This window comes from Trichechus manatus, unplaced genomic scaffold, assembly GCF_000243295.1.
Source record: "Trichechus manatus latirostris isolate Lorelei unplaced genomic scaffold, TriManLat1.0 scaffold00057, whole genome shotgun sequence".
NCBI lineage: Eukaryota > Metazoa > Chordata > Mammalia > Sirenia > Trichechidae > Trichechus > Trichechus manatus.
In genome coordinates this window covers 6522698-6537382 of record NW_004443993.1, presented here as the reverse complement: position 1 = coordinate 6537382, position 14685 = coordinate 6522698, and the positions used below count along the sequence as shown (strand labels likewise).

Genomic DNA, 14685 nt, shown 5'->3' with positions numbered 1-14685 from the left:
CCCAGTGTCTCTCTGTCTCTTGGGTCTGTGTCCAGGTTGGGGAGAAGAGTGGAACCTAAGGGTCCTATCTAAGCTCCAACCCCACCCTTCCCCAACCCCAGAAACAAGCCAACGACCTAGTGGCCACGCTGAAGAGGTGCACGCCCCACTACATTAGATGCATCAAACCCAACGAGACCAAGAAACCTCGCGACTGGGAGGAGGGCAGGTGACTCCCACCCCGGGACCAGCATGGACCCTCCTAGGGCCCCAGGACCCATCCCAGAACTGACCTCGGCTGGTTCCTAAAACCACACAGAACCCCTCCGGGCCCCCGGGTGACACCTAGGACTGACCAAGACCCCCAGCCCCAGGGATGACCCCAGACTGACTGTAGGATGGCCAGGGACTACCACAGACCCCCAGCTCCCCAGGCCCCAAAACAGACCGACAGGACAAACAGACTCCTCCCCAAGCCCAGGCCCATCCCCAGCACCTGACTCCCAGGCTGACCCCTGACGCAGGCACTGAACCCCCGCACCAGACCTCAGAACTCAGCCCCACACCAGTGCAGACCCCCAGGCCAGGATCTGTCCTTCCCAGCACCCTCCCAGCAGCACCCACCCCAGGATGGTGAGGCCCCATCAGGGGACTCAGGCTGCCCTCCCCCAGGGTCAAGCACCAGGTGGAGTACCTGGGCCTGAAGGAGAACATCCGGGTACGCAGGGCGGGCTTTGCCTACCGCCGCCAGTTCCCCAAGTTCCTGCAGAGGTGAGTGAGGTACCCCGCCGCCCAGCCCCCACCACTCCCCAACGCACCCACCATCATGCCCTCTGCTCCAAACTCCCCCACAACGGCCCTCTGCCTCCAGGTACGCCATTCTGACCCCCGAGACGTGGCCGCGGTGGCGTGGGGATGAGCGCCAGGGGGTCCAGCACCTGCTCCAGGCCGTCAACATGGACCCCGACCAGTACCAGATGGGCGGCACCAAGGTCTTCATCAAGAACCCCGAGTCGGTAAGAGTGGGTGTGTGTGAGACAGACTGACACCTTCGTGGGCTCGGGTCCTGCTCTTCAGGCCTCTGGGAGACACTGGCCAGCTCCCTCACTCCTCTGAGCCTGTTTCCACATTTGGAAAATGGAAAGAGTAATAGCCACCCTGCAGGACCTGGGTGAGGATCAGACCAAACGGGAAACCCACTGCACACAGTAGGTGCCTGGCACATAGTCGTTGTTGTGTGCCTTTGATTCCGACTCATAGCGACCCCACGTGACAGAGCAGAACTGCCCCCATAGGGTTTTCTAGGCTGTAATCTTTACGGGAGCAGATCGCCAGGCCTTTCTCCCGAGGAGCCGCTGGATGGTGGGTGCTCAGAAAAAGCCAAATAAGCTGGATACTTCTTGGTGGCCGGGAAGGCCCTGGAGCACCGCATGGCAGACTTGGAAAGAATGACACAGGACTCCTCCAGAACATCTTTTCCCTTCTTTCCTTCCTCCTTCTCTTCCTTCATTCTTCTCTTCCTCCTCTTCTAGCTTCTCTTTCCTCTTTTCTTCCTTCCTTCCAGAACATACTGAGTTCCTGGGCCTGGGATGAATATACAAGTGGCTATTTTATTTCAAGATCTGCCTTACACCCTTCTACATCAAAGACAAACCTCAGCATAAGTTCTCCAGTGTGCAAATAATCCCTCCAGGGCACGATTAGCAGCTCTTAACCAGTAACCAGGTCCATGGAGTTGGCTCGGACTCATGGCAACCCCATGTGTGTCAGAGCAGAACTGTACTCCATAGGATTTTCAACCGCTGTGATCTTTTGGAAGTAGATCTCCAGGCCTTTCTTATGAGGTGCCTCTGGGTGGGTTCGAACCTCCCAACTTTTCTGGTTGTAGCCAAACACTTAACCATTTGTGCCCCCCCAGGGACTCCATCAGCAGCTCTTAGCCTGTATTAAAAGAATGAAAGCACCCCCAACTTTGCACACCCTCTATTTTCAGGGAAAAAACAAACAAGAACAGAAAACTAGGGCAGGAAATCCCCTAGGTCCACCTGGCCACCTGCTTCTAGCACACGAATCGAGAGCAAACAGGAAGACCACGCCCAGAGCACTGTCTCAATGAACTTTGCTGTCTGCCAGGTGAATCCTAGCTCCCCAAAGCCTGGGACAAGCTGAAAGGTGTGCGGGGATGGGACCCTTATCACCTGCATAAGCACACTCCACTTGGCAAAGGCTCTAGCAGCAACGAAGGGACTTTATGAGGCCAACCAGGAGACTGACAAGATGATTCTGTTTATATTACCCAGCTGCCATCGACGCTGACTCATGGTGACCCCATGTGTGTCAGAGCAGAACTAGGCTCCAGAGGGCTTTCAATGGCTGATGTTTTGGAAGCAGATCACCAGCCTTTTCTTCCGAGGTGCTTCTGAGTGGACTCAAACTTCCATTTCAGTAGATTGGTCTAACCTTTGACCAGCACCCCACTGCTTTCATTGCCGTAGAGTTCTAATATGTTAATATCCAGTGGGTTCTGCTCCTTGCTAGGTTCACCTCTTGATTATTCCAGATGAACTTAAGAATCATTCTTTTTTCAGTTCCATAAAACAATTGCACTGAGACTTTGATTGGATTTCCTTCCAGCCTATAAATTAATCTAACATTATTCTGACTTCCAACCAAAGAAGGCAGTGTGTCTCCATTTATTCTCCATCTTTCAGCACAGTTTTGTCATTCTGCTCCACATATTTCAGGTTAAGTTCAGTATCTGGGTTCTTTCTCCCTTGCTTCCTTCCTCCCCTCCCCCCTTCCCTTCCATGTTACTGTAAAATAGGGTCTTTTGTTCCCTTATATTTTCTAACTAGTTGTAACTAGTCAGAAGTTGATTCCGACTCATGGCAACCCCATGTGTTTCAGAGTAGAACTGCCCCATAGGGTTTTCAAGGCTGTGACCTTGCAGAAGTAGATCGCCAAGCCTTTCTTCCAAGGGGCCTCTGGGTGGATTTGAACTGCCAGCCTCTTGGTTAGTAGCCGAGCACTTAACCATTTGTGCCACTCAGGGACTCCAACCAGTTGCCATCGAATCAATTCCAACTCATGGTGACCCCACGTGTTCCAGAGTAAAACTGTGCTCCATAGGGTTTTCATGGCTCTGACCTTTTGGAAGCAGATCGCCAGGCCTTTCTTTCAAGGGCCTGTGGGTAGGTTCAAACTGCCAACCTTTCAGTTAGTAGCCAAGCACACAACTATCCCTGGCCACAAACTCAGGAAGCTCCGTGGGGCTACCCAAGACCTAGACACTCCTCATGGCCTTTTCCACTCTGACTTGTTCTAGTGTATTCTCTAAATCCCCTCTGGGCCTGAACTCTTGAAACTCAAAAGCCTTTTTCCTGCTTTCTGCAAAAACTTCCTTTCTCAAGACTGCCATGTATGATTGTACAGGCTGTACAGTGTACAACCACAGGGTTGTAATATCACAGACCTATATATCAGATTTTCGTATTTCTTAAACTGCTTTACTGGTTTTTTTTTCAAATAATACTTTATTGTGTTTAAGATGAAAATACACAGCAAATGAGGCTCCCATCTAATAATTTCTACACAAATTATTCAGTGATGATTGGTTACATTTTTCACAAATGCATCATTATTCTCATTCATTCCATTCTGGTTGTACCATTTCCAGTACTACAGTTTCGCTGCCCCCTTATCTTCTCATCTTTGCTTTACAGTAATTTTTGACCACTTGGTCTCATATAGATGATTTTTTAAAGGAGCTCATTACTCACCGGTGATATTCTTTATTTTATGAGCCAATCTGTTATTCAGCTAAAAGGTGACCTCAAGGGATCATTTTGGTTTAAGGTTAAAAGAGTATCTCCGGGCAATAGTCTCAGGGAGTCCTATAGCCTCAACCAGTCCAGTAAGTGCGGACTTTTAGAGTATGAGTTCTGTTCCTCATTTTTCTCCCATTCTATCAGGATCCATCTATCAGATGGATCAGACCAGATCAGATCAAATGGTCGTTAGTGGTAGCTGGGCACCGTCTAGTTCTTCTGGTCTCAGGGTAGATGAGGCCGTGGTTCATGTAGGCTATCAGCCCTGTAGTCTTTCTTCTCTGAGCCTTTGGTTTCCTTCTTTCTTTTGTTCCACACAAGTAGAAACTAGCAGATGTATCTTAAATGACCACTCACAAGCTTTTAAGACCCTAGACACTGCTTGCCGCATTGGGGTGTAGAACCTACACTTTATGAACTGTATTATGCCAATTAACTGAGTTGTCCCACGAGACTACGGTCCTAAGCCTTCACACACAGAAAATCAATCTGCTGAGGTGTTTGGTTATGTCTAAGAAGTATCCATAACTGTGTCCCCTGTGTGATTTATATTTATCTGGATACATGCATGCACATGCATACCTGTATGTAGGCATGCCTACTGATACATCTATCTGTGCACACATATGTATTCACATATTCATACCCATACACATATATGCCTATATACACATTTGTGTAACCACACATTTTTGGTTGTTGCTGGTGTTGTTGCAAAACTGTATTTGTCATATCCTTTACCAAAAACCACCTTTTGTCTTGTGTACTTCTTAGTCACATCATTTACCTTGGGATTGTGACATCATTACCTTGATCAGGCTACGTACACTTCACCCACATTCGATGCTGCCTCTCCCATCACCAAAAATAACAAGTGTCTACTATCTCAAGGGTGCTTTCCCCTTGCCTCCACACCCATCCCTGGTAACTACCAATGAGCATTGGTCTCTGTATATACGTCTACTCGTGTCTTCTTATAAAAGTGCAGTCCTTTTGTGATTGACTTACTTCACACAGCATAATGTGCTCCAGATTCATCCATGTTGTTTCAAGGACTCATCATTATTCTTCATGGCTGCGTAGTATTCCACTGTATGTAGGTACATTTTGTTTATCCATTCAACCATTTATAGGCACTTAGGTTGTTTCCATCTTTTTGCTACTGTGAATAATGCTGCACTGAACATAGGTGTGCATATGTCTGTCTGTGTCTCTTTTATTAGATCTCTAGGGTTTATGCCTAAGAGAAGGATTGCTGAATCATAAGGTATTTCTGTTTCTAGCTTTTTGAGGAAGCACCATACTTTTTTCTTTTTTTTTTTCACTTTTTTTTTTAAACAATATATCCTGTAAATCATACCATATTGATTCGTAGAGGTCTTACTTTTTTGTCATGAAAATTTCTTTTTATTTTTTTTTAATTGTACTTTAGATGAAGAGAACTTCTCATTAAACAATTGGTACACATATTGTTTTGGGACATTGGTTGCCAACCCCACAACATGTCAACACTATCCCTTCTCGACCTTGGGTTCCCTATTACCAGCTTTCCTGTCCCCTCCTGCCTTCTCGTCCTTGCCCCTGGTCTGGTGTGACCATTTAGCCTCGTTTTGTTTTATGGGCCTGTCTAATCTTTGGCTGAAGGGTGAACTTCAGGAGTGACTTCATTACTGAGCTAAAAGGGTGTCTGGGGGCCAAGAAGCACCATACTATTTTCCCTAGTGGTTGCACCATTTTACAGTTCCACCAGCAGTGGATAAAGGTTCCAGTCTCCCACATCCTCTCCAGCATTTGTTGTTTTCTGTTTTTTATTAAATCAGTGCCATTTTTGCGGGGGGGTGTTTTGTTGGTTTCTAAGACACACACTGGTTCTGATTTATAACACCTCTGAAACTGGGGTGCACCTCACATGGTGTTAATTAGCAAGGTGAGAAGCCGTGAGGTTGTCCAGTTTGGGGCAGATAACAGTGAAGTTTTCTATTCTAACAGTCAGTCAATGACAAGTCTTCCAACAAGTGAAAGTAAAACGTCTCTGAGAAAAGGTTACAAACAGAACCTGCAAGATTGAGCCTCCCAAATCAGGGAGAGTTAAGGTAACAAGAAATACTAGAAGAAAAGCACTTGATAACATCTCAAACTATATCCTGGCACACCGTTACTGCAGAAGAGAAAAGCTCCAGGTTTTATCTGGCCATTCTACTGAATAACCCTCTTACTTATTCCGAGGGTTTTTCCACTGGATCTTCTGGGTTTTCCAAGCAGAAGTAACAAATTTATAAGGTGCTTTTTAGGAGTCCCTGGGTGATGCAAACGGTTAAGCACTTGACTAGTAACTAAAAGGTTGGAGATTCAAACCTCCCCAGAGGTGCCTCAAAAGAAAGGCCTGGCAATCTGCCTCTGAAAGGTCACAGTCATGAAAACCCTATGGAGCACAGTTCTACCCTGAAACACATGGGGGTTGCCATGAATTGGAATTGACTCGACAGCAACTGGTTTTTTTTTTTTTTTGGTTTAAGGTATTTTTTAAAAATATTAATCCTGTGAGGTGTTGTTGTTGTTGTTTGGTGCCACTGAGTCAATTTCAACTCATAGCGACCCCATGTGACAGAGTAGAACTGCCCCATAAGATTTTCTTAGCTGTAATCTTTATGGAAGCAAATTGCCAGGTCTTTCTCCCTTGGAGCAACTGGGTGGGTTCAAACCACCAACCTTTTGGTTAATAGCCAAGTACTCAACCATTTGCATACAAAGTCTCCTTCCCTATAAGGTAGGTGCTGTTATTTTAGAGATGGGGAAACTGAGGCATGGAGCAGTCAAAATTTCACAGTGAGTTAAGTGGCAGAGCTGGGATTAGAACACAGCCAGACAGGCCTGCGGTTTTAACTGAATGCAGAAGCTCATCCCGTGGAATGGGAGGCATCCCTGGATCCAGTCACTTAGTGGAAGACAAAAAAGTTCAGATACAGCGTATGAGCGTGTATGGAGGTGTGTGTGAACAAGAGTGTGTGGGTGGGATAGCCCAGGGGACACCAGAGACTTTGGCCTCCTGGGAGACACCAGCCCACAGCCCCTCTCCCTTGCTCAGCTTTTCCTCCTGGAGGAGATGCGTGAACGCAAGTTTGATGGCTTTGCCCGTACCATCCAGAAGGCCTGGCGGCGCCACGTCGCGGTCCGGAAGTATGAGGAGATGAGGGAGGAAGGTGAGAGGCTGCGGGTGGGAGGCTCAGGGTGGGAATGGCATGGACCAGGAGGAGCCAGGCCCTTAATCCCGCTTATGACCCAGATATCCTTATCTAGCTACCTAGCCTATACACCCTCACCTGAAGCATACTCCTTCAAGAGCTGGCTACAGTCACATGACCTCACCCTGTGTCCCCACAGCCTCCAACATCCTGCTCAACAAGAAGGAGCGGAGGCGGAACAGCATCAACCGGAACTTCGTTGGGGACTACCTGGGGCTGGAGGAGCGGCCAGAGCTGCGTCAGTTCCTGGGCAAGAGGGAGCGTGTGGACTTTGCTGACTCCATCACCAAGTACGACCGTCGCTTCAAGGTGAGGCATTAGCAAGTGGGCAGGTCCAGGACCCTGGCCTTAGCCTAGCACCCCACCCACACCCTCACCTGGCCCAAACCACCTGTCCACAAGTACACATTCATCTTGCCCAGAAACCCTGACCACAGAGCCACCTTCGCCTATCCTGGACACACCTATCCATCAGGTACACTGTCACCTAACCTAGATATACCTGTCAATCAGATATGCCTTCACTTGGCCCAGATACACCTATCCATAGGTACACTCATCTGGTCTAGGCAGGCTCATCCAGAGGTACATGCCCAACTGGCCCAGCCAGGCCTGATCAGAGGTACACTCTCAACCTGGCCCAGACAGTTCTGTCCACAGGTATACCCCTCCCTGACCTGCACACAATCACTTGGCCTAAACAGCTGGACACCCCCATCAGAGATATATCCTCACCTGGCCCAGACAGCCTGAGCACAGGTGTGCTCTGATCACCTGGCGTAGATACTCCTGTCCACAGGTACACTCATACCTGAGCTGTATCCCCTCACCTGGACTAGACATCTGGGCATCTCCACAGTTCTATCCTCACCTGACTCAGACACTCCTATTCATCAGGTACACCTTCACTTGACCCATACTACCTCTCATGTCCTAGACACTGTCACCTAGCACAAACAAACCCCTCTGTCCTAGAGAGCCCTATGTGGTGGGTACACCGTGAGATAACCTACAGATCTTTACCTGGATGGACACTCACATTGTCCACCTGCCTTTGACAAGTTTATGTGGAAGGTACACTCTCACCTGATGTGTACTTTTTCACCTGGAGTAGACACGCTGGTCCACCAGATAAACCCTCATCTGACTTATACACCCTCACTTATACCAGAAATACCTGACTGACAGGTACATCTTCACCTGATCTGTACAACCTCACATCCCAGACATCCTTACTAGGCGTGGGTATCTTCACCTGGCCCATACACCTTTACCTGCTTTGGACAGGTCTATGTGGCAGATACACCCTCAGCTGACCTGAAACCCATCACCTGGTAGGCATTTTCACCTAGGCAGGTACCCCTGTTGGACCCAGACAGCCCTGACCACAGGTACACCCTCTGCATACCTGCGCATATCTTCACTGAGCCCAGATACACCCTTCAGCAGGTACACCCTCACCTGCCTGTCTGTACAGACTCTCATGGTTTGGACACACACCTGGCCCTCACTCCTTCTCATGACTGAGATACCCTTATCTAGCTACCTGGTCTCTACACCTTCACCTGAACCATATTCTTTCACAAGAGCTGGCTACGGTCACAGGAGCCAGGTACTTCCATCTGATCCAAGCACTCTCATCTGGCCCAGGTACCCATGTCCAGCAGGTGCACCTTCACCTAACCTGCACCTGTTCACTGTCCCACACACCTTTTTCTAGCCAATATACCTTCACTTAAATCTCCTCCTCTTTCCTACATAACTTAACCACACATATACCTTCACCTGGAGGGACACCCTCTCCTGGCCCACCCACCCATCCAGACTATACACACTCACCTGACCTGCACACCTTCACCTGATCTACCAGCACCATCCCACTGCCTGGTGTTGATCCACTGGGGTCAGGATGCCCATGCCCAGGGCTCCAGCCACCAGCTTCTGGTCCTGTATCCCATAGCCCATCAAGCGGGACTTGATCCTGACCTCCAAGTATGTGTATGTGATCGGGCGGGAGAAGGTGAAGAAAGGGCCGGAGAAGGGTCAGGTGCGGGAGGTCCTGAAGAAGAAGCTGGAGCTCCAGGCCCTGCGGGGCGTCTCCCTCAGGTGAGGCCACGTCCCCACCAGCCCCACAGTCACCCTCACCTGCTCCCTTGTCATCCTCAGCTATATTTGTTACCCTTTCTTGGAGCTACCTGTCATTTCATCTGCCATCACACTTGTGACCATTATTTGCAAACAACTTCTGTCCCCCACCTTATCCTGTTACTAGACTTCACCTGGTCTTTCTCTGTTACCACCTTTCCTAGCCCCTTGCCACCTCTCCCTCTTTTCCTGACCTGTGTAACTTGTCCCTTACCTGACCTTACTCTGTTGCATCTCACCTGTCCTTTAGCCACTCTCCCCTGTGTCTCACCTGTCACCCTCACCTGTCTTTCCTCCCGCCCCTCCCCCAGCACGAGGCAGGATGACTTCTTCATCCTCCAAGAGGACGCAGCCGACAGCTTCCTGGAGAGCATCTTTAAGACCGAGTTCGTCAGCCTCCTTTGCAAGCGCTTCGAGGAGGCGGCACGGCGGCCCCTGCCCCTCACCTTCAACGACACGTACGGTCCCCACCACCACCACCACCACCACCATCCCCGGGGTCGGGCCCGGGGCTGGTCTGAGCACAGTGCCCCCAACTCCCACCCCACAGGCTCGGCCCAGCTGCGCCTTTGCCCGGCCCCTCCTCATCCCCCGCCCCCGCGTCCGGGCCCAGCGATGGTGGAGTGGGAAGGGGACCCTGGCCTGCGCCCCCACAGCTTCCTCCCCTCCCCACAGACTACAGTTCCGAGTGAAGAAGGAGGGTTGGGGCGGGGGCGGTACCCGCAGTGTCACTTTCTCCCGTGGCTTGGGCGACGTAGCCCTACTCAAGGCTGGCGGCCGGGCCCTCACGGTCAGCGTGGGCGATGGGCTGCCCAAGAGTTCCAGTGAGTCTGCGCAGAACTGGGGGGGGCGGAGCAAAAAATGTGGTCAGGAAGAGGCGGGCCCTGGAGAAGGGAGGGTCAGCGAGAGAGCCAATCAGGGTTGTGGGCGGGGCCAGTGAGGCTGGCTGAGTGGGCGAAAGCTATGGAGCAGGTCCACTAAGGTGACCAATGAGTGGGTGAGCAATCTGAAGGGACGTGGGCAAAGAGGCGACCTGTGAGGATGGCCAATGGCCATGAGAAGTTGTTCATGTGGGGGCGGGGCCAGTTATTGGGCGGAGCCAGGGTTCTAGTAACTGAGGGATGGTGCTGATGGGAGAGCCTGAGGGGGTGGAGTCACAGGGAGGGCAGGAGTGTGGGCAAGGACAAGAGTGTGGGCCTGTGTGGCCACCACTAAAGTCCCTACCCCACTTCCGCTTTCAGAGCCTACGCGGAAGGGAATGGCCCAGGGAAAACCCCGAAGGCCTGCCCAGGCGCCTGTCAGGGCAGCCCCCAGACCCCCCATAGGTGAGGAGATGACCCCACACTAAGTATTTTTTCCTGCCTCTTGTGGGCCCCATGGCCTAAGCCAGACCTTCAGCTGACGGGATCTAAGAAGCAGAGTTGACCACTTTTCTCCGTCCAGAACTCTCCATAGGTCTCCATCGCCTGCAGAATAAGGCTAAGCTTAATTTGGCGTTCAAAGCTCCTCAAGATATGACCCTGGCTAACCAATGATCTCGTCTCTCCTCCCCCCATACTCTCCTGTTATACAGGCTACATATTATTTTGTCAACTGACCAAATTTGTTCTTATCCCCAGTCCTTTGCTTGGGCTGTTTTCTGCCTGCGCCACCAATTCCTACTCCACTTGTTGAGCTCCTATTCATCCTCCAAGACCCATCCACAAAAGCTCTCATACAGAGGAGATGGGGGAAGGGGAGCTTCCTCCTGCAAAGCGTTTTTCTAAGCCCTCCTATCCCCCGGTTCTTCTCTCTGGCCCAGTCCTTACCATACTGGGTTGAGAGTATGTCTGACTCCTCTCTCAAACTGGAAACTGCGAGCTGGGTCGTCCCCAAATCCTCCTAGCATCACCCTGATAAATGCTCTCATCCTTGCTCCCACCACAGGCCTGGACCGCAACGGGGTGCCCCCTACTGCCAGAGGGGGCCCCCTTCCCCTGGAGCTCACATCTGGAAGGGGCTCCCAGCGGCCTCCCCAGGGCCCTCCAGCATCTGCACCGGGAGCCAGCAGACGGCACCGGGCACGGCCTCCCTCAGAGCACAACACAGAATTCCTCAACGTGCCTGACCAGGGTGCGGCCGGGTAGGTGAGGGGAGGGCAGCCCCAGAGGTGGGCAGGGACTAGGGGAGTATCTGGGGCTGTGACAAGCACCCCCTGTGCCCCCAGCATGCAAAGGAAGCGCAGCATAGGGCAGCGACCGGTGCCTGGCGTGGGCCGGCCCAAGCCCCAACCTCGGATACATGGCCCACGATGCCGGACACTGTACGAGTACATAGGCCAAGACGTGGATGAGCTGAGCTTCAATGTGAATGAGGTCATCGAGATCCTCATGGAAGGTGTGTGCCAGGGCCAGGGCTGGGGGGAGGCAGACCCTGACACAGCTGGCAGCTCCCCACTAATGCATACCCTTCCCATGTGAGAACAGAGGTGACCAGCTCAGGACCCCCACCATGTGGCTGCATATCCCAGAAGGCCGTGGGTCTGGAGGTCACCTGCTAAGCCACCTTGGGGGGGCCTGACTTCCCTGCATTACACCTAGTAGCTGAGCCTCAGTTTCCTCATCTGTCAGACACGGGCCTAACAGCAGAGCCTACCTTGCAGACCACTTGAGAAGAGGATGACCCAGGCCACCTTCTACCTTCGTCCCCTCGGCTGCCCCCAGAGGGGCTTGGGACTCAGTAGCACCCTCTGCAAGTGGATGGAGTGCAGGGTGGTGCAAACGGTTAAGCGCTCAACTACTAACCAGGAGGTTGGCAGCTTGAACCCACCTAGAGGTGATCAGAAGAAAGGCCTGGCGATCTGCTTCCAAAAGGTCACAGCCATTGAAAACCCTGTGGAGCAGTTCTACTCTGGCACACATGGGCTCAACACGAGTCGGTATTGACTCGGTAGCACCTCGTTGGTTGTTTGGTTGGCAGGTAGATGGGGGAGCTTACCTGGGGCCGGGGAGTCCTGGTCATTCCTGGTTCCATCCTGGGGTTTGTGGGGGTCGGGGGAGAAGATGGGTGAGGGAAGAACACGGGAATGTTCCAGAGAATGGCAGTCTATGAAACAGTGGCTAGGGAAGAACAGGCGTGCATCTGTCCTTCTTTCTTTCCCGCCTTCCTTCATTTGTTCGTCCGTCAGTTGACAACTCTTCAGTGCCTGCCTTGGGTCAGGCTAGGGTTGTGGAGATAAATGAGACAGACACAGACTGGCCTCCCACACCCACAAGGCCCTTCTCTGGGTGGGCTGGGAGCCGCCTCACTCTCCCTCTCTCCCGCAGATCCCTCAGGCTGGTGGAAGGGCCGGCTGCACGGCCAGGAGGGCCTCTTCCCGGGAAACTACGTTGAGAAGATCTGAGCTGGGGCCCACGATTCCACCCCCACACCCCTCCTGCCTGCTGGGAGCCTGACTCTGTGGTGGGAGCGCCATTTACCGTGGCTGCGTTGGCCAAAGGGCTGGTCCTGCAGCCCCCAGCCCAGCCGAGGCCCTGGGTCTGGGGGCAGCTCTGCAGTCACCCACCCCACCCTGGGGCCTGGCCTCCCCTATGTCACACCCGCTGCCCAAGCCTCTGCTTCCTTATGTGTCCAACGGGGCTAACAGCAGAACCTACCTCCCAGATATCTAGTAAGCTCAAAATGAGTCGTATCCTGTCTGCAAAGTGCCAGGCCGAGTCGGGGATCTTGACAAGTTGACTTCCTTCCTCCTCCCCTCACAGAAGGCAATAAATATTTGTGGGATGAAAGCAAGAATTAACTTACTGAGCACCGTCTACAAGGACAGTGTTCTCACAACGCTCAAAATAGGGTAGTGATGCCCCATTTTACAGGTGGGAAGACAGAGGCTCAGAAAGGTTCAGTCGCTTGCCCAAGGCTCCAACTTGTATCTGAGGCCCCTCCCGCCGAAAAACTTGAGTTTGTCCCACTTTCCTTTCCAGAAATTGTGTCCTAGCCTTCTTGCAGAAGATGATCTGGCGGGTCCCACCTGGGACCTGGCTGCAACCACATGTTGGTGTTGTTAGGTGCCGTCGAGTCAGTTCCAACACGTAGCGGCCCTGTTTACAACAGAACAAAACACTGCCTGGTCCTGCACCATCCTCACAATTGTTATGCTTGAGCCCAAGGTTGCAGCCGCTGTGTCATTCCATCTCCTTGAGGGTCTTCCTCTTTCTCGCTGACCCTCTACTTTACCAAGCATGATGTCTTTCTCCAGGGACTGTTCCCTCCTGATAACGTGTCCAGAATATGTGAGACGAAGTCTTGCCGTCCTTGCTTCTAATGAGCATTCTAGCTGTACTTCCGAGACAGATTTGTTCGTTCTTCTGGCAGTCCATGGTATATTCAATATTCTTTGCCAATATCTAATTCAAAGAACCACATGGTCCCCAAAATATCCGCCTTTGGTCACCCCCTAGCCCCTGCCCGCATCCCATGTCTCTGCCCTCTTGGTCCTCGTCCACCTGGGGTTGGGGCTGGTTTTGACATTCCAGGGCTCTGACTTCTCGTCATGGGTGAAGGGGCTCGGCCTGGCTATTGGTCTCCCCACCCATCTCCAAACCAGTTTTGGGAGCTGCGCCATCCAGGCTCCCTGCAGGGTCAGCTGGAACCTGAGTCCTGAACCTGTGGACCCCAGCTTTCCAACGTCGCCCTTCTGTGCTTAGCCCCTCAGGGAGAGACAGAGCCAGACACAGACCCTCCCAGCTCAGTGGCGTGAGGACTGGGCTGGAAGACGGGCTGGGGGTGGGGTGCAGAGGAGAGTGGGCACTGCTGGAGGAGCTAGGAAGGCTGCAGGATGGTTAGTCTGAGCCGATCTTAATGGCAAACAGCATCAAAAAATAAATAAACCAAACCCATTGCCATCGATTCCAACTCATGGTGACCCCACGTGTTACAGAGTAGAACTGCTCCATAGGGTTTTCCTGGCTGTAATCTATATGGAAAGGAGATACGGTGGTGCAGTGGTTAAAGTGCTGAGAAGCTAACTGAAACATTGGCAGTTCAAACCCACCGAGAGGCTCCTGGGGAGACAGACCGGGTGGTCTGCTCCCATAAAGATCGTTGCTGTTGTTGTTAGGTGTCGTTGAGTTGGTTCCAGCTCATAGCAACCCTAAGTACAGTAAAACCTGCGAAAGCCAGAACCTGTGTAAGGCGGAAACCGGTCAGAGAAGGAAAACTCAAATATTTTCCACTAATAGAGAGCAATAGGAAAGTGGTGAGACTGCACCCTGTCAAAGGCGGAAGACCTGTGAGATCCAGTAAAACAAGGCAGCTCCGTCAAATGCCAGTTCTCATGTTTCAATGTATAACAGAATAAAACATTGCTCCGTCCTGTGTCATCCTCGTAATAGTAGGCCTATAAAGATTACAGCCTAGAAAACCCTATGGGGCAGTTCTACTCTGTCACATGGGGTCACTATGAGTCAAAATTAACTGGATGGCATCTAACAACAATCTTTATGGAAGCAGATCGC

The 14685-nt window shown here is 51.6% G+C and overlaps 1 protein-coding gene across 2 annotated transcripts in view; it reads left to right on the top strand.

Annotated features, from left to right (window-relative positions):
- MYO1F (myosin IF) overlaps positions 1 to 13330 on the top strand; it is a 47611-nt gene extending 34281 nt beyond the window's left edge. Inside the window, exons 17-28 of one of the 2 annotated variants that reach the window (XM_023733238.1) lie at positions 102 to 208; positions 652 to 750; positions 851 to 995; positions 6892 to 7006; positions 7188 to 7357; positions 9009 to 9154; positions 9505 to 9651; positions 9869 to 10017; positions 10435 to 10518; positions 11120 to 11315; positions 11400 to 11569; positions 12499 to 13330. In XM_023733238.1, the coding sequence (XP_023589006.1) occupies positions 102 to 208; positions 652 to 750; positions 851 to 995; positions 6892 to 7006; positions 7188 to 7357; positions 9009 to 9154; positions 9505 to 9651; positions 9869 to 10017; positions 10435 to 10518; positions 11120 to 11315; positions 11400 to 11569; positions 12499 to 12575 (1605 nt within the window). In that variant the 3' untranslated portion in view covers positions 12576 to 13330. Of the gene's footprint in view, positions 1 to 101; positions 209 to 651; positions 751 to 850; positions 996 to 6891; positions 7007 to 7187; positions 7358 to 9008; positions 9155 to 9504; positions 9652 to 9868; positions 10018 to 10434; positions 10519 to 11119; positions 11316 to 11399; positions 11570 to 12498 lie in introns of those variants that run through there. The other variant, XM_023733239.1, reaches the window with a different exon arrangement.
- Positions 13331 to 14685: the final 1355 nt, after the last annotated feature.